This window comes from Manacus candei, unplaced genomic scaffold, assembly GCF_025592945.1.
Source record: "Manacus candei isolate 608988 ecotype Guabito, Panama unplaced genomic scaffold, ASM2559294v1 h1tg000034l, whole genome shotgun sequence".
NCBI lineage: Eukaryota > Metazoa > Chordata > Aves > Passeriformes > Pipridae > Manacus > Manacus candei.
Window position 1 is genome coordinate 1,129,748 of NW_026138082.1, and position 25,298 is coordinate 1,155,045.

General features: G+C 39.9%; 1 protein-coding gene across 1 annotated transcript; it reads left to right on the top strand.

The window, feature by feature from the left end:
- Window positions 1-7,524: 7,524 nt before the first annotated feature.
- On the top strand, window positions 7,525-23,765 carry LOC127473214 (p53 apoptosis effector related to PMP-22-like). Its single transcript, XM_051792628.1, has 3 exons — window positions 7,525-7,956; window positions 21,471-21,614; window positions 21,840-23,765. Exons 1-3 carry the CDS (start codon window positions 7,752-7,754, stop codon window positions 22,052-22,054), a joined length of 564 nt encoding a protein of 187 aa, XP_051648588.1. The 5' UTR covers window positions 7,525-7,751; the 3' UTR covers window positions 22,055-23,765.
- The last annotated feature ends 1,533 nt before the right edge of the window (window positions 23,766-25,298 follow it).

Below are 25,298 nucleotides of genomic sequence, written 5' to 3' on the forward strand. Positions count from 1 at the left end.
TACACAATTAAGATGTTCCAGAGAAAGCTATTGCAAATAGTCATTAATTACTTTGAAGTGATACTAATGTATATGACACTCCTTTCAAATGTGGTGGCTTAATTAAAAATGTTTTAACTTACAGTTGTAGAAACTTGGTGGTGTTTGTGGTTCATGGGTTAATTTCATAAACTCAAACAAGTATTCATTCTTACCATCTCTTAACGTGAATATCGGTATCCATAAAGTGTCAGGTTAATAAAATGAAGTTAATGACCTCGTGTCCAGGAGGTGGTAGCTTCATTTTCCAGTCAAATAAGCTTAGGTATACAATGCAAAACATGTCTGTGCACTTTCTTTGGAAGTGCCAGGCATAGAATGTTCTTTGCTAAGCCAAAACCTCTTAAGTGCATCACAGCTTAAGGGGGAACTCTAAACATTTTAAGTACACAACAGTACAGAAGGAACAGATGTGGGAAGTCTATTCTTTATCAAAACTGTTCCAAGTGCCTTTCCTATACTGATCAAGAACTTTAAATAGTGAGAAAAAGATGGTGTACTGGCCTGCTATTTTCATCAGAAGGCTGCACTTCTCTTGTGATTAGAAACCTTCCCATTTCTAACCTCAGATTATGTGAGGTCCACATTATAGCCCTGTGCTAGTGTCATTCTGTATCCTGAACAATTCTTTTTTCCTCTGCATTTTTACAGAGAGTGAATCTGTCAGTCACTGCTGTCTTACACCAGCTTATGGCTTCTGATTTCTGGAAAGACAGGCTCATTATTTCCCTGGTTTTTTTTTTAATCTGTTCTCTTCCTTAAATGTCTTAATTTTTAAGTACAGTTACTACCCTGGATTCTGGTGCCTTGCATGGATTTCTTTTTGGGTTTTGGTTCCATGCCTCCCCCCTCTTAACTAGTCTTAATTTTAAATACACAAATGGGGAAAATATTTTGTTTCCTTTTAGATTTTCCTAAATGCTCTGAAGATAATTGGAGGGCTTCCATAGTGCCCGTCTTTTGACAGGAAGAAAATTTGTACTCTTGTTTATCTAAAATTCTGTATTAAGCTGCAGCCTAAATCTGTGCTCGTTAAAATCCCCTGAACAGCTCCAGTGAGCTTCAGGCTGCAGTGTCACTCCTTCTAATCCAACCCTGGATAAAAGAGAGTAGTTCAGGAGAATAGGAGCACACTTTGCCCTTGTATCAGGGGGAGTTATGGGCAATCAAAAATGTGCATAACTGAGTGCTAGGGAAGGCTAATTGACCTGAATGGGATGATTAATGCTTAAATCTCATGAATATGGGAAACAGCTGCCACACCCCACTGGGATTTTGTATTTTTAGTTGACGCAACAAGTGACTAATTTTTTAGACAATTCATTGTCAAGGAAGAATCCTAAAAGAGTATTCACCTGACCTTTACATCCTGCATACAAGGACTTTTGGACCTAGAGTATGTACATAAATCAAGAGTGTAGTAACAGATCGTTAGGAGGAGATGGGTTGTTATGGTGATAAGTACTCTAGAAACAAAAACACCCATATGCTAAAAGAAAATATTGCTCACACACACACACACACAAAGAGTTGTTGAGATCATTGAACACTTACGAATTAATGATGAACTAAGCATATATATCTATGGAAACTGAGATGCTTTAGGAGATGCACGACAGCTGAGAGGGCTGGCCTCACAACTCAGCAGTGGAGGTTACTGCCAATGTGGAACAGGCCCCTGAAAAACCAGGTTCTTCTGTGCCAGTAGGTGAAGTTGCACAGATTTTTAAATTAACTTGGGAGGTGATACTCACAACCAGAATAAAGTTTAATCAAATCTGGGGGATGTATTTGTCAAAGATAGGGATGCTAAGTTTCTGAATGTGATTACTGTAACAGTTGTCTATACAGGAGTAGTGAAATCCATGTGGAATAGTTCACAGAACCTGGTATATGCTAATGTTACTGCACAGGTGCAGCAGTTTTATGTGTAGATCCCATTGAACAAGAATGTGTCGATTTTCCTGTGTGTATGCAGTGTATTTATAAAATAGGTCCAATGAATCCATGGTGCAGGTCTGCACTGGCACACTAAGCAGCCTTTAGTCTGGGATTTCCTGGTGTCCAAAGGTGTGGGCAAAGCTGCTCCAGTTACAAAATTTGACATCTAGAAATCCCAGGCAAAAATCCAATGGCCTCAAATTTTGCCTCTAGAAACTTATATTTAAGTTACTTGGGAGCTGTCAAAATAATCCAAAGGGTTTTTTATTATGATTTTTGAATTCATAAATTTAATAAGACTGTATTTATAATAAAGACTTTAGAAGAAAACATGTGGACATGCCTAGAGCTTTAAAACGTTACAGCTATAAGCAAGATAAATAATAATTAAAACTGTTCATTGTGTAATATAATTAATAGAAATAAATAAATATCTAATAAATAGAAATTAATTAAGTTCCTCATGGGTTCATCTTTGCAGGATTGGATAACACTAGAAGAATTGGTATGACTGCTGCTTTTTATTTATTTGTGGGAATGTGGACAACACATACTATTTTTAACAGAGGTTTTTGTTAATACAGAATATTTTGTAAGCAATTTGAAAATAACTTTTTTCTCTGATTTGGAATAGAAAAACAAAACAACTCTCAAAACAAAACTTGGGAAACTCATAATTGCCCTTTTGAATCAAGACAATAGGAGAAGTTGAAAATGTTGCCAAGAGACCACCAGTTTCATTTCAGCCTGTTTGTCAAATCAGTTTCACATCAAACATTTAAAACTGAAGAGGTCATTTCCATATAACATATTGGCTTAAGCAAAATCCTACTTTTGGCTGGAGAATTTCAAAGTGAAAAATCCTGGCCGAAAATCTTAAAAGATATACTTGGCGTTCATGTCATAACTGTAGGTCTCAGAGTGCTTAAAGAAGTAGCTGTTCCCAACTGACCTATAAGGCACAGCAAATAAAAGCCATTCCTTTGACAGAAAATTGTAAGTAGGAAGGCTGTGGCACCTGGGAATTACCTAAGTAAAGCTAATTTTATTCCTCTTCTAAGGCAACTGAGCTATATGCTTTGCAAGGAGTTACTGCTATGATCCACTACAATAGGACAAGTATTAGTCAGCCTACCTATGCCACAGAGAAGTTTTGGAGCTCAAAGTAAGTAGGTTAAGTAAAATTATCTCATATGTAGAAGAGGACTATGTTGTATCGCTGTAACTGCTTACACAGGACTTCATAAAATCCCTGTATGTAATATGCTATGATTCTTTGATTCTATGATTCTTTGTGCTCACCAGAGAGCTTGTGTTCCTGACAACCACACAAGGAAAATTCAGACACCCACAATGGTTACAAATGTCCAGAGGCCCTCTCAGCTCTTAACTGTGTAGTGGATTTACAGGGCCCCGTTTATTTCAGCCATTTGTCTGGAGAAGTTGATGGAATTCATCAAACTTCTACAGAGCATCTGTAAGAAATACCTGGTGATTAAATCTTGTTCCAGTATAGAGCTTATCATGTCCTTTAGCAAAAACTAGCTGACAATTAAATCCATGCTCAGACACACAGAGTCTTTGTACTTTCCTAATCTTGTATTTTCCTTATTTATGTTTTCCTAATACAGTCTTGAATTGCTCACATAAATGACAATCCTGGATGCTGCCCTCTTTGCATCTCATGTGTTAAAATTTAGTGGTTTGCACATGTAGCCTTGGTAAGGAAAGTCCTTTCAAGCCTAAGAGTTTGTCCTGTCGAGGCAAGCCTCCTTTACTGACAAGAGCCAGCCAGTGCTGCACATGGGTCAGGCTTCGGAGATTCCACAGCAAGTTTGTCCTGGATGACTCTTGATAAAAATCTTAACAAAACCCTGTGGGAATTTGCCTCCGAGCTCAGCAGTCAGTGAATAGAGGAAATATCAAACATCTGCAGAACTTTCCTGTGCTGCGTGGGGCAGATAGAGGAAGGCCTTCCCAAACATATAGCAGCAGGACTGAGCACCGACCACTCCCAGGTCATCATCATAAGAGTCATGGAGGAGTCACAATGTCTGGCTACCACGGGAGAGTGCCTCAGAAAGGGCTGGTGTGGGGGAAACTACAAGATCTCAGTTGAGTTCATTTTTTTAGGAGGATGTTCTTATTTTGCAAAGAAGTCAAGTCCTATTCAAAATGCATTTTCAGTATCCTTCTAATTAACATAAAGGAATTGCAGTTTGGATTACCCTCTGAACACTTTTGATGTCTAAAGGTATTTTCTACATGTGCTTACTGTGGATGAAATATTAGTCACATTGAGAATGCTATTGCCTTACTGCCCAGGGGATGCAGGGCAGTGACCACAAGGTATAATTTGGCTGACTGAGTTGCATCACTGTTGTAACAATAACTGCAGTGCAGCCCTTTCTGAAGGAAAACGGCAGATTGGCGTTATTAGAAAGAAGGGCTGATAGTTGTAAATGGATTAATAAAGATAACAGTAATAATTAAGAGATTTATGATAGCTCATGACAAATATGTTTCTCAGTTGCCCAGAGCGACTTGTTAGATGTAAGATAACACACAGGAGAACAGATAATAAAATAAACCTAGCAAAGCTTTTAAAATACAAACTCTGGGAATTTGTTTTTTATAAGCAGTGTGAGCATTAGAGAATGAAAATATACTTGCTGCAAAAGTCATGAACATGCACCACAGCTGCTCATCTTATGATAATCCAGTAATTTATATAGTTTAGCTGACCAGGTCAGAGACTAAAGGTGAGTGAAAATATGCTGCCAATCATTTCTAAGCTGCTTCTTCTACTAAGAAAATCATTTGTGTCTTGGCTGAAAAAGGCATATTTTTATTTTTAGTGCTAATGCCTCTTAGCTCTAATGATTATTTCAAGTAATAAGAATGAAGAGTCATTAGCAATATTTTTAGTTGCAGAAAGTGCACTACAATCTAACAAACAGTTTTAACACTGATAATATATAATTTTCAACAGATGATGCCGGGAGGGACTATCCACAGATACCTGAGAAGGAGAAAAAACATTTGCTTTCATGTAAACACCCAGCTTGTACATTGCAAAAGACAAAGCATGGTGGGGGTACGTCATCACTTCAAATCACTTAAAGTTTCCAACCATTTTCCCCTGTTTGTCATAGAACTATCAGAATTACAAGAGATAGATGCATCATTTCATCACCTTTGAATGATGAACCCTCTCTGCTCTTCCAGATATCACAAAATACCCTTTCACTGAACGTCAAGATTGCTTGTAGTTCTAAATTACTTAGGGATGACAAAAATGGGCAAGACACAGAAACACCCATGATGATTGAACACTACTCACCTTTTTCACAGCTTGACAATGTGCTCCATGGTATCACCTCGCAAATGCTAACATTTGTGACAGTATGCATTCATCCACAGGTGAGCTACAGCAGAAACTGATGACAAATCTTTCAGTCATAAGTGCCTACCTGAAACATGGCTGAGCATTCTAAATGCAGGGAAGACCATTTTAGTCCTCAACAAATATTGGCTCTTGTTTGTTGATGACAAACAAGACATCAGTTTTGTCTTGTGATGACAAGTGCTGACTTCATACTAGATTTCCAGTACAAAATTGCTTTAACTTGATTTGGCTATTTCCTTAGAAAGCTGTAATTTTGCGGAAGATTGAAACTTGGCAAGAGATTGGATATAGACAGCTGAGTGTGGGCTTGTCTACACTCTACTGCCACATTCATGAGTGTTTCTGAAGTCATCTTTAAAAAACCATTTAATATCCAAATCTCTGTTCTCTCAATCTTTTGGATTCTATTGTGCCTATTTCTACCTCAGCTGTGGCAACAGAAAGAACATGTGTAAACAGACTTGGACAGCTTACATCTACCAGCATATTGCACTAAGGGTGAGCGTCAAATGATATGAGTTTTAATGTAAATATGTTTTTAAAATCATGCATAAAAATGATACGTTGCAGTGCTACAGAAGTGGTAAATGGCATTTTAAATATTAGGTTAATGATAACTGAATTTGTGGATAGCACAAATGTGGACTACAATGAAAGTTACATTCTATTCTAAGGAAATGCTTATTCTGTTCCCTAAAGTTTACTTTACAAAAAAATATGTGAGACTGTCCCTTAACTTCAGTTCAGAATAGCAGCTATGTCTTCATGGTTGTCTTTAGCTTCTAGTGACATTAAAATTCAGTAGCCAAAACTGTAAAAGTGTCTCCTGCTGTCACAGAGACCTGATGGATGCCCTTGATGGACCTCTCACAGCCACAGGAATATTGGACTGTGTCTGAGCCACAGGGCAGCTGCTGACAGGATGCTTCAGCTAGAAAGAATAAGAGATAAAGCAGCCACACCACTGCTAATCTACCACCAGGCTAGTAAGATATCTCTGATGAGAGATATCGCACAGTGATATATTAATCTGTTCAAATTGTGTTCATGATGGAGTTACTACTCCTTCACTGTGCTGTAGCTCATTACTGTGAATGTTCCAATTTGGTTCTGTGCAAGCTCCATGCCTCTTTATGTACAGTGTATCAATGCAATGTAAATTACTAATTTCTTTATTTTAGGCCATTATTGATTTATGAATATCAATTTGGAAAAATGCTGTGAATTTGCAGTTCAGTATGGCTGTCACATTGCACCACAATAGCAAATTTCTGTGACTAAATGGAGTCAGTACTTGGATGTAGCCTCATCTGACAAAATTCAACATGGGAGCAAGGGATACTTTGCATCCTCTGGGCTTAACTGTGTTTCACACAAACCAGCTTTGATCTGTAAGGGCTGCAGCTGCTTTCAGATGTAAACGCATCTGGGTCCTACCAAAATGCCAGGTTGTAGCAGCTGTTAGTTCAAAGGGGGAGTGCAGGGAGCACAGCTGTATTGATTCTGAGCTGACAGACAGAACCCTGCAGTAGGCTGGGTGGCCTCCCGGGACACAGAGAGGTGAGGGCTCATCTCTGCATCACTCTCAGCATGTTGCAGACAGGCTCTGACAGGCCCCAGGCAGTGCATGTACAGCCGGAGCCATGCACAGGGAGTGTTTGTAAGGCTCAGTCAAATCAAAACTCATTTTTTTTTCTCCCACTAAGGCTATACCCAGATCATACTGTAGCTATGTGCCAAAGGGGGGAAGGGAGGACAGTCCCATGTTCTTTTTTGTCTCAGCTTTATAGCAGCTGCGGGAATTTTTTTAATTGTAAAAAGTAAGAGATGTTTTATTTTTAAATGGAGTCCAAGAAAGGCAGCTTTCAGCCTCCAGGTGGCAAGTTTCAGAAGCAATCACCCTCTCAGTTCCCTGTTTTGTCTCTGTTTTCACTCGCCATAGAGCAAATCCCTTAGGAGATAGAAAGGTGTATGCACAGCTGTGAGATTCTTCTGCTGGTGGGAATGTCGGGAAGGAAAGTGTTAAATGCTGAGGGTAAACAGCACCCAATTTGTTACCTAGTCAGCAGGGCAGAGAAGATCCCACAGATAAACCCAGCCTCGAAGCTTCTCCCCAGCTCAACTGGTTATTGCTCAGCCGCAGCTCTTACTCATCTGAATCTAGGTGGAGCTCCTTTCTTCCCTCCATTCCTCCCTCCCCTCTGCTGTGTCTCTCCTGACTTTTCTCAATCATCCGTACATGCGGCCGTAGGTACCGGAACTCACTTTCCGGGACCTTTGCAGAAGTACCCACTGCTTTGCGTTGCTGAGTCTGCGGCAGAGACAGCTGTTCCCGTCCCACCAGCCACCCCTGCCCTGAACAATGGTGAAGTACGGCCTCGACTACACGCGGTGCAGATGGATCCTACCCCTGCTCCTAGGCATAGGAGTCATCTTTGGTATCATTGCGCTGGCGGGCAGGGGCTGGCTGGAGTCGCAGACCTTGCCCTACGTGCAGCAAGCGTCGTTATGGCAGAACTGCAGGAGGCTGGGTGGGGAATGGAGCTGCGAGTCCCTCATGGGTTACGGTAAGCGCCTGCAAGGGTGGCGGGGAGCAGCCTCTGAAGCAGCGGGTCACATCTCCAAACTCATCTTCCCTCGGCTCTCCTAACTGTATCACCTAATATCTGGCATTTATATATGAGGTTATGGGCAATAGGAATTGTCACTGAAATACATCAAGGCTTTTGGCTAAACGGGTGAAGAAATAAAATGCCCTCACCCCTGTGAAATAAAAAACTGATGGGTTACATAATACAAAAAAACCCCACACGTGGTAATGTATCAGTGCAGAAAATATTACAGCATTTTCTTCCTCTCTTAGAAGAAGCTGGTAACCTCTTCTCACTAATCACTACTTTTCAAAACTTAACGGCTACTGCTGATCAAATATCCAAACAGCAGGTTGTGTGGGTAAGCCTGGCATTAGTGTGACAAGCAAGTCTGAGTGCCAGCAAGAAATGAGGAGGTAAAAATGTAAGATGGTAGGAAAGTATTCCCAGGGAGTGTCAGGCTGCAGAACGCTGCCCTGAAACTGCTCCGGTAGGTGGGTTGTGTGAAAAAGTCTCCTTGTGATTATGAAAGAAAGCTTTAAAAGATGAAAGGATTTCTTGTTTGTAATAAGTTTTGGTTAAGTATGCTATTAAACATGTTGTTGACCCAGGTGCAATCTTCAGCTTGAGAAGATGTAAACCACTGAGCCTGAAGAAGAGCCCAAGAGAAGGGTCACTCTACATGTGCCCTGTTTCTTTTTTTTCCTTTTTTTTTTCTTTCTGTATATCTGCTATTGGCCATGGTCTGAAATAAGTAATTGTGAATGAAGGGCTGTTAGCCTGAGCCAGGAGGAAAGTTCAAGTGTTCTTAAAATTTATGATAATTCAAATGAAAAGGAAGAACATTTTCTCCAAGGCTAAGAATCTCAGTTTTATTGTTGAAAATGAGTGTAAAAACACTTGCAGAAGCAGTCTCAGGGATCATTTATTACAGCTTTTCAAAATTGTTCCGGAAAGTTTATTGTACATCATCAAACTCTACCTTCTATGCACAAAATTTGGCTGTAATGAGTTAATTGTAGCAGGCCTCTGTGAGTGCTGGGCTCCAGGGCAAGACCAGTGCTATTGAGCATCACACCTAGTCCTGCTCTCAGGGCTCCACAATCAGCTGTGTGGCTGGGCATAAGTCAAGCCAGCAAATTGGCCTCTGGTACATGGCACTAGAGTGCAGGAGAGAGAACATCATGCTTAGCAAAGGGCTTCTCCCTAAACTTCTCCTCCTAGGCTTCCCAAAGAGTCAGCCGTCCTCTTGATCTCCAGGTTAGGCCCTAGAAAATGCCACAAATGCCTGCTTTAACTGGAGAGAAAATACCAAGACATTTCACCTTGCTTCTCTTGATAATATAAGAGAATTTTCACCTTGCTTCCAGGTCCTATATGATTGTTTGGCATTTCACTTCCTTATTCTGCCTCACTCTGATAGCCTTGAATTCTGCATTTGTATGCAGTTTCCCACTGGACAGCATCTACAGACAAACCAGTCCCTCTATGTGGACTATCCTACAGTGTCTGGGGTTGCCATGAATCATATCCACAGTAAGTCCAGCACTTTTAACACAGATATGTTGGACTTGGTACACATATGCAGAATATTATATGGCGGCTACGTTGGACACTAATGATGTTTCTGAAAGCATTAGAAATGCTGTTCACGAGCTACATGACTGCCTTATGCTCTCAATGGGCATGCATCCATCATTTGACCTCTTCACAGTGACTAAATACCCAGGAAACATAAGCAAATCCTGAAAATGCTCCTGGACAAAATTTCTAGGTAGAAGAGAAGAATATGTCTGGGACAATGGAGTCACTTAGCCTGTGGGAGAATATGTAAAGCCTGTATGTAAACAATGGGTGCATAGGCCAGGTGACAGTGGATTACACTGCCAGGCTTCTGCCTCTGCAAGATTATGCCATTAAAATGCAGATCTTGTCCTTCACAGGGGTGAGTTATTCCTAGCCCCTGAGAGGTCTGTAGATTGACTCTTAAAGATGTGATCTCGTGACACTGTCCTGATCTTTCCAGACCTTTCCCTCAGACATCTTTTCTCCAGAGGTGGGTTGTGCTCAGATCCAATCCTGGTCTCTGTTTTTCTTTGCTCAGTGGTGTGGGATTGGGATTTTTCTTCTGTGACTCCTGCTTTTTCTTATGCAGGGTACAGGTGGCTGATGCTGGTCTTGGATTCCGACCAAAAGACAAGGCCATGAGACAGCATCTCACTTGTGACATAAGGTCTTGTATTGAGCCTGAGTCTGCCTGCCTCAGTGTTTAAACATAGGGTTTTAACAATTCTGGGATTCTGTTTGTCCACTGTACTCCAGAAAGGCCTTGGAAAACAAGCAGTCAGCATCATGTGGGATGTTTAACTTTGTGCCAAGCTAAATACAGTGCTGGTTAAACAGAGTGTAATTATCCACCTTCCTGAGTGCAGAGACAAAAGACATGGTGTAAACATAAATGACAGAAGTGTTTTACATCCTTCCTGAGATGAGATCTCTTTCCCCCCTCTATGCCACAGTTTCCATCTTGTTTCTTCTGATCTTTACTTTCAGCTTCCCTGTCTAATCTGCCACTAGCTGGGTAGGTTCTGAAATTCCTGCGGGGATGGTTTCACTGATATATGTGATATGCATGTGTACTCCAGCAGCTGCCAGGAAATATTGTCAACATGATTTGGACAGTGTAGTTATCTTAATCCACTTCAGACATCTTCATCATATCATAATTAGATATAATTGTAACATTCTTGCAAGTTTTTAATTATAATGTGCAAATTCAAATCAAATGCTGCACGTGCAATGTTTATAATTCCCCTTGAATTTCTGCTGTTTGGCTTAAGATATGTTTATACACAGTCAGAAGACAGAAACCCAACATCATTGAGGTTGGTCAGATTGGAAGGGAAGCAGGTTGAATGTTTCATTGGCTGCACCAGTGGAGTTTGGAGTCTCCAGATAGCTGCTTAAACTGGCAGAATTAAAACCTCACAGGGTCACAGGGAAGACTTTTTTTTTTTTTTTGAAAGCCAGTAGAGTAGCTCCACTTGTGCAGTTGTCTGTTGTGAAAGCATCTGTTCGCCCGTGATCTTTTGCAAAGTTTATGAGCTCTGTGAAAAGTGAGAATAGGAAGAGTTTATACAGTTATCTTCTCCAAGAGTTCAGATCATCTGCTTTAACCATATGACACTCATGTAGACTTTATCAGAAGTCTTTTGCTTTTCAAGCGTATTTAGTTCAAATAAATAGAACTTTCTAGGTAAAAATGTCTAGTGCATTGGGACACTTAGAATGCGTTGAGTTTAGGATGAAGAGCTGAGAGATACAAACAGTAGCTCTTCATTGTTCTGTCTTTATGAAGAGAGATGAAGATATTTGGATAGAGAATGAGCATGATATGGAATATATCTGTCTGGGACATGGCTAAGTTCACAAAGAAAATGCAGAGGTTAAACCCCACCATGAAGCTGGTATAGCACTCCTCTGTTTTTCTTGATCTTTGCTATATTGCTTCTCTTGAACAAGGTGTGTCTTGCAGACCTGAGACACTTTTTCAGTATGTAATTTTATTCCACTGTAGGCTTTGAAGATGTTTAAACATGTGTAGGTTTGTCTGGGGGAAAATAACTGATTTTATTAGTCTCAATGTGATGCACAATGGGGTGAAAAACTTGTGATTACACTTGTCCCATCTTATGTTCCACCCAACCCTGCAGCTCTTCCACGTGCAGATGCTGCCATCAAAACAACTGAAAGTTTAAAGCTTTGAAGTTATCAGGTCATTTGCATAGTGCAAACAGAGATCTTGGGGAAAAAAATCAGGAAAAGGCTTTTCCACATCGCAAGTGGAATCCAGTTCCTCAGTTATTTTCACATCATAGTATTCAATTATAGCCTTTTTCTAGGATGTGTGGAGGTTTTAGTGGCTATGGAGATTAGTGGAGGGATGAATGATTTTGCCACGTGGAAAGGACACCTTCCTGCAGCTTGTCTTCCAGGCAAACCACTGGCAACTGTATTCTAGGTAATTCCAGTTTTATTTTGATCTTTGAATATTAGTGCAATACTACAAGATATGAAGGCTAGTATAGTATGATTATAATGAAAAAAATTACTTCAAATATGACAGTGGATGAGTATGGCTGCAAGATAAGTGAAAGAAGGGAATGTTGCAAAGGTAATAATCCTCTTGAGGAAAGAAATATTCTGCATCCCCTTTGATGAGTAGATTTTCTTCCCCTGTTTTGCCTGTATCAGGCTCTTATTTCTGGAGAATCTTTTGCTATGATGAAGCATTCTTTATTATTCTGGAGGAGGAACAAAATGGAAATCACTGAATAAAAGGGTAATGATGCAACAGCAGGTACAATCCTCAGGGAATGATACAACAGCAAGGTTCATGGTGTGGTTGGGATCAGTTTCCAAGCAGCGAAGACCCTCTCTTGGTACTACACCTGCCACTGGACTTGCACTGCTGGCCACACAGCTCTCTCCCTCTGGAAAACTACCTTCTCCGTCAGACCAGTGACTCGTCACACCTGGGGCACAGGGCAGACCAGGCACCAAGTTTCACCACTGCCACGCTACCTACGTAAAACTGTTTTGCCTTTCCCCACGTTCCCATAGCATCTGACAGCCAGCACCTAATTCCAGGTGTGGGGAAACCCAGAGGGACAGAATGGAATACAGCAGGGCTTGGGAGGAGAAGCAAGCAGTCCCAGTGGCTCTTTGGCATCTGAGAGTGTCTGTACATTGGAACAGAAATGAAGCAAGCAAATAACTGTGCTTTTGAAGCAGGGACCAGCTGAAGTCACAGTTCCTTTATTGCAGATTTTCCCCAAAGTCAAGGTTCTGCATTTAACAGCTTTCAGAATCTGGTAATATTCAAGTAGATTTGTGAAAGTGTCCTTGCAGCTGTAAAACAAAGGCTCAGGATGTTTCTGACCAGTCCAAGGAAGCCTGTGGGAGAGCTCAGGATGGACCCCAGCTCTATGCCCTGTAAATGGCGCAGATTACGGGGCAAGCCTTGACTCCTTTGACGCAGGGTGAACTGAAAATGAAAGCCTTTTGCCATTCCTACTGTATTGTAGCATGAAATGGTTATATTTATCTAGAGTGATTGCCTGTAGTTTAATGACAATGTGTGGAGAAGCACACAATTTCCTGTCATCAGTCTCCTAAAAGTCTAGCGTTACCTGGGACTAACCAGTGAGAAATGACATTACAAGATTAGTTACTTAGTAATGTAGAATATTCAATAATTATTCAAAACACAGAACGATAGAAAATACAGTCTCAATTAAACATATAGAGTAATGAAAATATCACAACAGTGTATTTAAGGAACTCTGCTGCAAGAACGAAAGAAAAAATTCTATTTTTCCCCATCTTGTAGGGGACACTTCATTGTTTCTAAAAAGTTATAGGAGAAGGGAATCAAGCCCAGAGAATTTCATTACCATGGCATTTTTCATTTCTTATCTGCAATTGCTAACATGCTTTCCCTTGGAATTTAAGAGCTTGTCCTTTTATAATTTTAGTGGCAGATTCATTTAATCAGAGTATTTTCTAAATAATAGTTACGTTCTTGAGCAATTAATTCTACAAACCTCCCTTTAATAACTACAGTTAGATTGGGTGGAAAAATAGCAGTTATGTAGAGGGTTCTCGTCTCCCCATCAGGAAATATGAACTGCTGGTGTTGAGGACTTTGTGAAGATCCTCAACACTGTTCAGGACCTGAAATGCTTGAGAGAGGATTCCATTCACTCACACACACACAGGAGTCATCTCTGCTGAAAGCACGTGGAAACTTGTGGCCAAGCTCTCAATTCTCTTCACCTCATCTCTTCCTCTGGCTTACTGAGGCAATCTGATACAGCAGAGCTGTAATAACCTCTCCATAGTCTGAACAGTGATAAGGGTGGCAAGATGCACTCACAATTTCACTGTAGGTTTAAACAGTCAGATTGCTTAAGTGGAAAAGTGTTATGTAAGAAAATAAATGAAACTCTCAAAACATTTTTTCACATTTCTATGTCACTTCTCACTGGCAGCTTGTGTTGTTCTGAGCAATTTTAAACACATTGACTCAGTGAGTGTTGTAATGCTATGTTTCTTCTTGGTTAAGTACCATTACAAAATATCTCATTGGTCAAAAATTCCCAGGAACTCAAGGTAGTTTGTGGCATGATGGCAGTAGCCCATGTCCCAGAGGTATCTAGCTTCCTTCTACTAGTACTAAATCGCACTTCAGATCACTTCAGGTGCATCAAATCTGCAATTTAATACACCTAATGTCACCTATTATGTTGACATATGTCAACGTAATGTCACTTATTATGCACACTGTGCCCAAATCAGGCCCCAAATACAGGAAGTCTCTATGCAGTTCATTAAACAATGCCATTAGCACTAAGGAGCAAGTGATGAAAATTTTCAGGAGGCATTGTAAACATTCTTACTGTTTAATTTGTAAGAACAGTAAATAGAATTAATGTATTTTTAAGAGCACAAAGCACCATTTCTGCCTACATGTTGGGGTTTTATTTTGCAAATGGTGAAATTTTGCTTCTAAGAGAAAATCAGGTCCAGATTCACAGCTGCTGTCTGTTAGAGGGAAATTCCCTAGTGCAAAAGGCAACTTTCAGCAAGGTTCCAGAACAAAGTTTGCTCACAGCATAAAAACTTCAGATCAAGAGTGAGAACAATACTTGGTGCATATGGAAATAAGATGTAAATTCAGTGTTCTTTAGTCTCAAATGTCTCTGGGAATATAAAACTTTAAAAGAACTTTTTTGGAAAGGTTCCACTCTGCTGTTTTGATTAGAAGTCCTAGTTCATAGCCTGTGTTATTATGAAAATTGGTTCTAGTTAATTCACATTTGGTATTTCAGCCCATCTTTAACTCAGGGGTAGTTAGGGAGCCGGTACATCTTGCTATTCTCATTACCTGAGCTTATGTAAATGAACTGATTAATCAATGCCTTATCTGTTTCATTTATCTGATCCTACCAACTCCCATATACACATCCAAGTGTAAGTAATCCTGCTTTAATTTAAAATAAATAGGAAAAAACAGAAGGAAAAAATGTTATAGCATTAAAGTGTATGAGACTGAGTATTAATCCTGAGATATTCTCAGTGTATGCAACTGCTTCTCAAGATAATGTGAGATAGGGGTACTCCCTGACTCTCATGAGCAAACCTTTAATTTTGAGGCACTATGTGTGCATTATTTTTAATAGCTAACTTACTCCCTTGGTGCTCACTTTGATGATGGCTCTACACCCTCTGCCACTTCTGCCTTCCTAGCGCTAAGTAAGCATCAGGAAGCAGCTCTCATTAATAGAACACTTGCAGAAGCCAGCTTCTAAGTCAAGTCTGTACATGTCTGAGCTTATTATGAGATGAATTTGAACCACTCCCTGAAGATGTAACTGCTCCTCCCCTCAAATTCAAGTTGGAATAGCTTCTCAGTTTAATTGCTTACCTCAGTAAGAGGGGAGGGTTGCTGATTACATGGAGGCTTTGCCTGTGTTTGTTTGTGAGTGAAGTCAGTAGTGAGGAATTAATAGGTTTTTGCTTTAAAGGAATTAAAGCCCTACAAATCACACTGAACTATCACTTTAGCACTCAGCTGTGGTCAAGACTGCCTTCTGCTAATATGTACTGTGTTTTATTGAGAGATGACATATACATAGAGGTTCTTGTCCTTAATGTTGTCATTTAAAATCATTATTATGGGGTAATTGTCATAAAGTCCTAATCCTTTCTTGTTTATATGGGACCTGTTACTGATCACCAAGAAACTTTTGCAATGACATTATCTTAGCGTGAACCTAAATAGGTCATTCTCTGTTTCCATGGTTGTCTCTTAAATAGTGGCAGGCTAAAAGCTGGTTCCAGGTCCCATAAAAATGGCTTTCATGTTATGAGATAATACTCTGCTATTAAATGAGAAATCCATAATAACTGCCAATGAACTCTAAAGAAGTAATGCCAGGGGAATTAAGAATGGAGTTACCAAAAAGGGAGCCACACAGAAGGACTAAAAATTATGTATTCCACTCCAAAGGTTAAAACTCACACAAAAAAAATTCAAAGGAAATCATCCAGTATTGACTACTGTTGGAAAGATGCACAGAAAGTCAAGTTGCTTCAAAAATGATCAAGATATAATGAAGACAGAAACTCAGAAAATAGTGCACATCCAATCATGCCTTTGATTTTTTTCTCATTTTATTCTGTTCATAAATTATGCATGACTAACATATGATTTTTCCTCATTTGTACAGATTTCCTTTGAAACTATTTTCGGTCAATAGCTTTCAGTCTGCACGTGCAATTTATCCATAAGCTGCTTTTAATAGTTTTGGATTTATCTTGGCTGTATACAAACACATGCACATGGGTATTTCAATGCCAGCTCATGTGATCAGCAAACAGTTGCAGAGATTTCAATGTACATTTATTTTCAGAAAGAGTGCAGAAATTTCCCACAGTTGGCATGTTGTGGAGTTGGGATTTCCAGGAGACAGGATATTGCACTGTTTAGTGTTGCACAGGTAACATGGGGAATCCAGAGTCCTGATGACAGCGGCTTGCACATACACTAGCAGCTTGTAACCCTTCAGCTGACAGAGGTGTGTTAATGAGTTTGATGGACCATCTTAAGATTCAGAAATCACATGTTCTGCTGTAAAGATGGGCACTTTCACATAGAAACTTTCTTGAGGAGTACAAACCAAAGGGAAATGGGTAAACCCTGGTCAAAGCAGTCCCTTTTCAAAGTGAAGCATGTGCTCTGTAGTGTTCACCACACCCTGAAGAAGAATGTCATGTTGAGAAACCCAAGTGAGTTCAGCTCTGTTTCCAAAATAATACTCTTTCCCTTTAATCAAAGAGATGTAAAACAGGTTGAGCTTTGCAAACTCAGCCCAGAAACATTCTCATTACATACAACAGAGAAATGAATTGCCACCATTGCAGATTTTAATTCTTGTAAGAATTGCTTTGCAAGATTGTAGATAGAACTGCAGCATTTGTGTTTCTTTCCCTTGGTAGTATGAAGGATAATAGAGAAAAATATTAGTCTGTTACATTTTCTCCTCCCGATCCCTGTTCCTTTTGAATTAAAGATATCCTTCCTCAAATGGCCGCACAATTCACTGCAGTGTTAAAATGATCAGTCAGCAAGAACCTGTAGGTAATCATTGGTGTCTTCAAGGTGGCAACAAACCTTTGTTTTTCTTCCCAGTGATAGCTGTGTATTTAGCTTCCAGCCAGGAAGAAAATTTGGAGAAAAATGTTCTTATTGATTATACAAGGAACAGTACTCCTGAATTCTCTGGGGTGACTTTCAGAAAATGTGACCAAAAGAGAGACTCGATAGTTTATGTGGTTTGGGGGTGCCAGATCAAGGAAAACAAGGGAATTTTATTGTGAATATTTTCCCATGTTTTGAAACACATACACCAGGAAAACAGGCATTTGCATTTGTCATGAGGGAAGTCGGCTTCCCATGCTATTTTCAAGGTACAACAGCTCTTTTTTGAGGGCACCATTTGGAGCATGAAAGATGGCAGGCTAAGGAAATACTAGGTCTGGTTGTTCGAAGTTTTGGCTCAATTTACTACTGACCAAGGAAGTTTGTTTCCTTATGTGTGAAGCACAAACAGTGTTTACGCTTTTGCAGACTGTAAAAGCAAGTGAGTAAAATCAGGAAGGTGGGAAACTGCAGGCACTCGGTCCTGGATCTCTAATTAAGTCCATCAGGTTCCCCATGGCTGCAGCCAGCTGCAGGATATTCTGAATGTGTTCATATGGTGCAATCCAAGAGGTAGTCATGCTACCTCCAAACTGATTTAGCTTTAATAGCAGAGTAATAAAGCTGCGTTATTATTGAATTCTGTCTCAGTTCATTATCTTGCTCATAAGAAACCATGAGTTCTGTCCTGGCTTGGGCGGGCTCTTTCTGGTCTCTAAATTAGCTCAGGGGTCTTCTCACACTGTAGGGAGTTTTAGAAGGCAGACATTTATTTTCGTTTTCCAGTAGTCACATATTACTGTATTCACTGTGGATAGCCTAGACTTTCACAAATCATTGGTGATTGACATACAAAACACTATTATCAGAAGCACTGTCCTTGCTCTGCTTGAGATAGGCATAAAAACATGGGTTCCTTCTGTCTGTTTGGGTTAGCAAGGTCTTGTTTTAAGACAAAATTGCTCAGAAAATTACCAGTTAGAAGGAGTTTTGAAGAGTGGATGGTGTGTAGCTACCTACAAACCCTACAGAGTGTTCATTGGTGTTCTTTCAGCTGACAGAGGAACTAAAAAAGGGAGAAATAGGACTGGTACCAAAGTGTTACAGTATCCTGCTGGTATTCAAGGACACTTTTGCATAAACACATATTTCTTTTCTAACAAGCACATTTTAACTCTTAAACCGCCAAAACATCACCACCATTTTTGGGGCTGAGAAAACAGATCTCAGAAATTGCTGAATATGTTCAAAGACTCAGCTTGGTAACCTGTAACTCTGTTTCTCTTCTTGATTTGATGACAGTTGGACTGGATCCTTTCAGCTTTCAGCTGCCCTCTCTCCAGAGCCAAGCATACTTTCAGTTGGTGTCGCATCAGTGAGGATTCTTTGGCCTGGAGTACACATTTTTAAGAAAAAGCTTTGCAGTTAGAACAATTTATTTATGCTTTTGCTCAATGTTAAAACAAAAAAAACCCCCAACATTGAAAGATAAGAAAATGTTTGGTCCAAATTAGCCACTTGTTTGTCAGTGGTTTTTGATCAATTTAATTCTACTAATTCTGATATTTTTAAGGAATTTTAAGTTCTAGTTCTATTGGTAAAGACAGTAAGCTACTTCAGTGCTCCTGGCTGGCACAAGGAAAAATAAACATCTTGGATATAGAAACAGTTGCAATTATTCTTGCACAAAGCTTTTGCTACCTTTTACCCTAGAAAGGTAAGGTGTTTACACACTCAGACTTAGTAGTCTTAGACTACTGATAGCTGCTGCTTTTTGTAAAAGACAAATGAAGTCAGTTCCTTAAAATACCCCATAAAGACTCTTCCATGCAATCCTATTGCCTTACTTGGAGCTGCATATTGTTTTTCTTCCAACGTTGAGTTAATTTTTTTCTCTTCTATGGAAGTGACAGTCACAAAATTGGCTGTTAAGTGATTAAGCAATGTCTCCATCTGATGTAAGTATCCTGCAACAAACATGTCTCTTCTTGTCATAGAGCCATTGCCCAGCAGGCTGGGCGTGCGCCCAGTCTGCTTTCATACAGTCACAGCATTTGTAACACTTCTTCAGGAAAAACACCTGGGTGAGCCTGGCAGAGGAGGGAGATGCTGGCATAGGCAAGGTGCCACCACACATGGCTGCAGACACCAACCATGCCTCCCTGAGCCCCCAGCCCAGGTGATGCTCCCACCCCAGAATTCGGTGCTCTTCCATCAGCTCTTGGGAAGCAAGGCTGACCTTTGGCAGACTGGCAGTGGGCGAGACGGAATGCCTAGGACTCCTGGTGCCTCAGAACTTGCTGGGCAGGCAGCTGTTGAGTCTGCTCTAGGAAAGGACACTCCTTTGCCTGGGAGTTTTGTACCTAACCAGAACCAGTTGTGCACCTAAGAAAAACCATCACCTCTACATGTCCTTGTCACTTCACCCTTCTGACAAAAGTTATAGTTCTTGTATGCTGGATGGCAGTGAGGTCACAACTGCTGAGAGACTTCTCTTATGGCCAGGTGTCACTTTTTTGCCTTTAAGAGGGGTAACAGAGTGGCTGGGAGCAGGAGCCTCTTCAACAGGGTATACTGAGCAGTATAATAAATTCCTCTTCCTGAGTGTTTCTTCTAGTACTCTGCCTGAGGTGCTGTCCTCCCACCTGTGCCTCCACATTCAAGCCTACTGTAAACTCCCAGAGAGAAGAGTTTGGGCTAAGATAATGGGCTAGAAAATGAGATGTAAGAACACACTAGCTGTCCCTATTAGTCTTCTCAGGCAGCTGCCTGTTTACAGGAAAAAAATACAGCTGAAAAGCCCTATAAGCAGACAGAAAGTTTTTTGGCTTAAGAAAGAAAATGGACATGACATAAAACTGAAAATACACTGCAATAGCTAGAATGAAGCAGGGATCATAAATCAGGGGGGATGAAAGGGAAATTTGTTTTGATGGACTTATGGGAAGAAAAGGATATCTGGAAAATCCTGATCCATTTTTCTCATCTAATATAGTGGTGGTATGGGGCCTGGGGGAAGAGCGATTTGTCACTCACTGGAAACAGGCCAGTGGCTTTCATGCATACCTGACTCTAGTCATGGGAAAGGCAGGACACTTTGCATTTAATTACTTGCGTGCTTAAAGCAAACAAATTGGCAGGTCACTGGATATCAAAAATCTTAACCTGCACAATTTCAGATGCAACTTTTACTGAACAGTGTGCACTGCATTTAAGTTGAATTGTAATTATCATCAGAGTTGTTTGAGATATGATAATTTTTTGGCATTGCTGCTGTATATATTTGGTTACAAGCCAAAACCTTACAAATGCATAGTGTATAGGTGAGGGGATGAAGTCTGTAGATGCCTAGCAGACTTCAACTGCTTACTCAATTTAAAACATAATTTAAAAAGTGTTATAATGGGTTTTTTACATTTAAAAGAGGAGACACTTTGATCTCTTTGAGTGGTAGTTGCTCCTCAAGACTTAAAATATTAAATAAATATTATTTTTCCAGTTATTATGCCAACATAATATGCTTTGCTTTGACATGTTATAACATAAAGTTATATAATTTGAAAATTAAAGAATTAATATCCTGAACAAGCTTGTCAAAATGAAGTGGTTCTAAATTTGTACCAACATTAGAGGTCAAATTTCTTTACAAAACAGATTCCAAATCCTTAACTCCATTTAAGACACAGAGCTAAACAAAGGCTGAAAGGCAGAAATCTCTGAATTTTGACATTTGTGGGCTACTGCCACACCTGTAAGTTTGCATGTGCTTGTATGAACTTTACATTTTAAAGGAAGAATTAAATTCATTTCAGGGCAGTCTAATTCCCCTTATCCATGCAAAATGAAGCTGATTTTATGGCATCTGCTGAGGTAACATTTGTTATTAAAGGAGGGTGTCCATTCTTACATTTTAAAGCCATTTTTGTCTAGACTCTTCATTGTTCAAGCTAAAGAATAAGCTTGCATGCAAGCCCCATTGGAATCCATGTGAGAGGACAAAGCTGGCATTTTTATGCATTCTGCACTTAATGCATGATTTTTTTTGTGGAACTCAAATGTTCACCTTTAAGAGGAGAGAAAGATCCCATGCTTTCTTTTTTGGGAGCTAACCTTCTTTTCACAGTTTTTAAAATGAACCTTTCATTATGAGCCACAGAAAAACAATCCAAAGGATTTTTTTTATTGTTTTTTGTTCCTTTCTAACGTATCTTCCTTCTGATTTCAGCTTGGGGAAGAGCTGCTGCTGCGACATACCTGGTTGGCTTTTTACTTCTAGTCATCTGTTTTGCTCTGGCCATCATAGCATTTGCCATTGACACACTTCGGTTCAACTTCATACGTGGGATTGGAGGCTTACTTTTTGTGGCTGGTAAGGAGTCAGGCTTAAAGTATGCAGATATATCCATACTAGAACTGATTATTTCCCTCTATACTCAAGTCCCTGCCTGTGTGCACCTGAGCTCTCTGGGAAAACTCAGGTCTGTCACAGCAGTGGATCAATTTTTAGATCCTCCAAAATGTGGGTGATTTTAGCTACAGGTATTATGGAATGGGCTGGATGTTAAACATCTTTTGTTCTCTCCTGTTTCTTCAGCTGTGTTCTCCATCATGGGCCTGGTCATTTATCCAGTAAAGTTCTCATCTGAAATGGAAATGACAGGAATTAATATGTTCAGCTGGGCTTATGGCTTTGGCTGGACCACCGCCATTATGGAAATATGCTTGGGATTCTTCTTCTGCTGCCTTCCTAACTATGAAGATCAGATCTTGGGTAACGTCAAGCCCACATATTTTTACTCTTCCCCATAAGCACCTGGAAAACTGTTTTCATATTCCAGAGATATCTGACAGACTAGCTATGTTTTTCAGAATATTGTCATCAGATGTTAGTAGAAAAGGCTGGAAACTTTTCAAATGTAAAAAAATGGCACTGGCATCTGCAATAAAGTTATTTACTCTATTTTGAACCTTTATATCTGATGTGGGTTGCTTAGATAAACTGTAAATGTTAAAAGATGTAGGTTTTCCTCATTCATTCCCATGAGTGGGGTGCATGTGGATTCCATTGCATCTTCAATACAGTCATATTTTTAATTAAATTTAGAAAAGCCTTTTAAACTGGCAATTAACAGAACAATGTGTTTCACCTTCCTGAAGGAAAGCAACTCACAAAAAAATCCCATTTTATATGTATCATCTTTAATCTAAAGATTTTGCACATTTTTCAAGAAGTAAAATATCTTAATCCACCGATTAAGTGGTAAATTAATCAGCCAGCACTTCATAATTTTGCTTCCATTTTTCATTCATTCACTTAAGCTAAAAGGACAGGTTAAAAGAGGATTAAAGTCACCTACTAAAGCCAGGATCTTCACTTTTACCCATCCATATGGAATGTATTTATTTCTAAATATTAGCAAGAGTAAGCAAGGACCATCAGTAATCCCTTAAAAATCCTGGCATGCCATTGCTGGTGCCACTACAGAGTGGGCAGAGGCAGAGGGGATTTCAAGCCACCCCTGTAAATTACAGACCTGGTTTGATAAAGCTCCTGGTGTGGTTTTCTTCTTGGGCATCTGACACTTTTTTCTGCTGTATCAAAAAACCTATGGCTTTAAAATGCTTTGTAATATGGTCCAGCTTTTTTATCCAGTGTAGAAAGGTTGGGTATGATTCCCCTACAGCTGAGGAGTTGAGCTGGAGCAGTGTGAGTGTAAGTATCAAACAGCTGATAAAACGCCCTTTATTCATTCATTTGCTGTTCTTAAGTAGTTTAAAAGTGGAAAATGCATATTGTCATATGTAACTGTAAAATGCATAAATACGCCTTGCCATCTCATACTAAAAAGCTCTCAAAGAGAAAATCACATCATAAACCACCTTTCAGCATCTTATAATCCACAGTGCCTCAAGCCTAGATATATTGCAAGCAATGAAGTATACTCAAGATTCTGCTGGTTTCTGCCTTGTTAAACCTGACTTTATAACATTCCATTTATTCTTAAAGGTGAAAAAAGAAAAAAGGATAATTTGTTATGTGGAAAAGAAGTCTTATCTAAACACTTAGCTGCGGAGGTTTATTAGCTTGTAACACATCTGCAATTTTTGGAACTATGTATGCTTTATGAAAAGTGCCCTGCCAAGTTTTCTTTACTCCGAAGGATAAGAGGTAGAAAAATTTTTAGTAAAACCTCTTGGTAACTGAAATCAATAAAGGCACAGGGCTTCACCTGGGTTTTTTGGGGCTTTTGTTTGTTCATTTGTTTAAGCAATTAACTCCATTCACTTCCATGGAGTGTTTCTAACTTTGATCAATAAGCATAAGAGATGTATAAGACCAATGGGGAAAATAAATGCAACAAGGAATAGTTAGACAGGGACTTGTAAATACCTTCAGAAGATATTTCTTAGCTGGAAGGAAATCAAAATGGAATAGAGTTGAGAACACAGTTTGTATTAAATAACTTGCAATTCTTTGTGTAATATTATCCATTCAGGAAAAAAAATCATAAATATTTTCATTATGCTTATTACACCTAATAAATGATGGTATCTATGTACTGTTTCAAAAATGAGTCTTAACTTTTGTTCTCTACTGAGATTGGAGAACTGTGGACTCTTCCAAAGCCTCCTATTCTTAAGCACCACATTGGAGCACCTGGGTATGCTGGCTGGATTTTGAGAGGGGAGAATAACTTATACATCTAGCATCACAACAGCTTATGTTATTCTTCAGTCCTATTCTGACTGTCTCCCAAGGCCTTTTGTACAAGCACATGAGAATAGTGCACATGCTCTGTTTGCTTATGGGCTACGTGCTGTCAGGTAACTATATGCATGATTCTGTGCTATAATGTGCTACAGCTCGTTTTGGCATGGATGGTAACACATTTGGTATTCACCACATAGGAAGCCAGAGCAGTCCTGCTCAATGTGTTTGCTCCAACAGATGTGTCAATCCCCCGGGGAAGCAAAAGGAACTTAAGCAACCACCGTTTGTATTTACAATTTCTTTAACATTAGCTGGACACTGACAAAACATCTGGAGGTGGGGAAAGGTGCAAAAAGTAAGGTTTAGGAGTGTGACTCCAACCTTGATGAGAGAGCAGAGCATAATTAAAAAGTTAGCAAAATCTCCAGCGATCATCCCCCTTCCTTCCTCCTTGTCTTTGCTGCTCTCAGCAGCTTTACCACCTCCTCTCTTTCCTTCTCCTCCTTTTGCTCCTCCTCCTCCGCAAGGGTGTCTGAGCAGTGCCAGGGCTGGAGGCAGTGGCTCTGCAGGACACAGCCCCAGTCCTCATTCCCCACTGCCACTTTCCCCTTTCTGGGAGAGAGGAGGAGTGAAGCAACTTTGCTGACCCCAGCACAGCAACAGGGATTCTAGCTTGGCTCCCTGCCCTAGGCCCTTCCTGGGAAAGGCTTTCTCTTAAAAAACAAGGAAAGCAGGTGGGTATCCAACAAGCAGAAGCATCAGAGGCACTAGGGTTCAAGTGCCTGCCTTTAGGGTAGTTTGCTTCCAGTCATGACAGACCAGTTCACCACAGATTCCTAAAAAAACACATCCTAAACCCTGAAGCAGAAAAACAGTGCGAAGAAGTATAGAACTGTTTTACAGATGCCAGTGATGTTTCCAGTGACTGCTGCAACAGGGGTGCATGGTAAAACCAGCATGCAAAATGCAATTGGTGCTGACAGGAAAGGAAGCTGAATCCAGGAGCCAAGGATGTGCCTCAACTTAATAGATTATTAACTAGCTACACTACCAACTGCTAGGTTAACAACTAAACTGTTAGAATAGTCTACAATGTAAGGTCAAGTACAATATTAACTACCAAATTGTTAAATTAATTTGAGCTAAGTCACAATCAGAAAGCTTGGATTTTCAAGCAAATGAGAAATTAGAGTAAGAGAAGACATCCACTTCATTCTGCATCTCCATTTGGCAGCGTTCTTGCTCCAAGCCTTACCTATAGGAGAACAGGGCACTTGAACACTAAGAGCAGCAAAATAAAAGACTTGAAGTTTCATTGTGCCCAATGGCAATGCTAAAGAA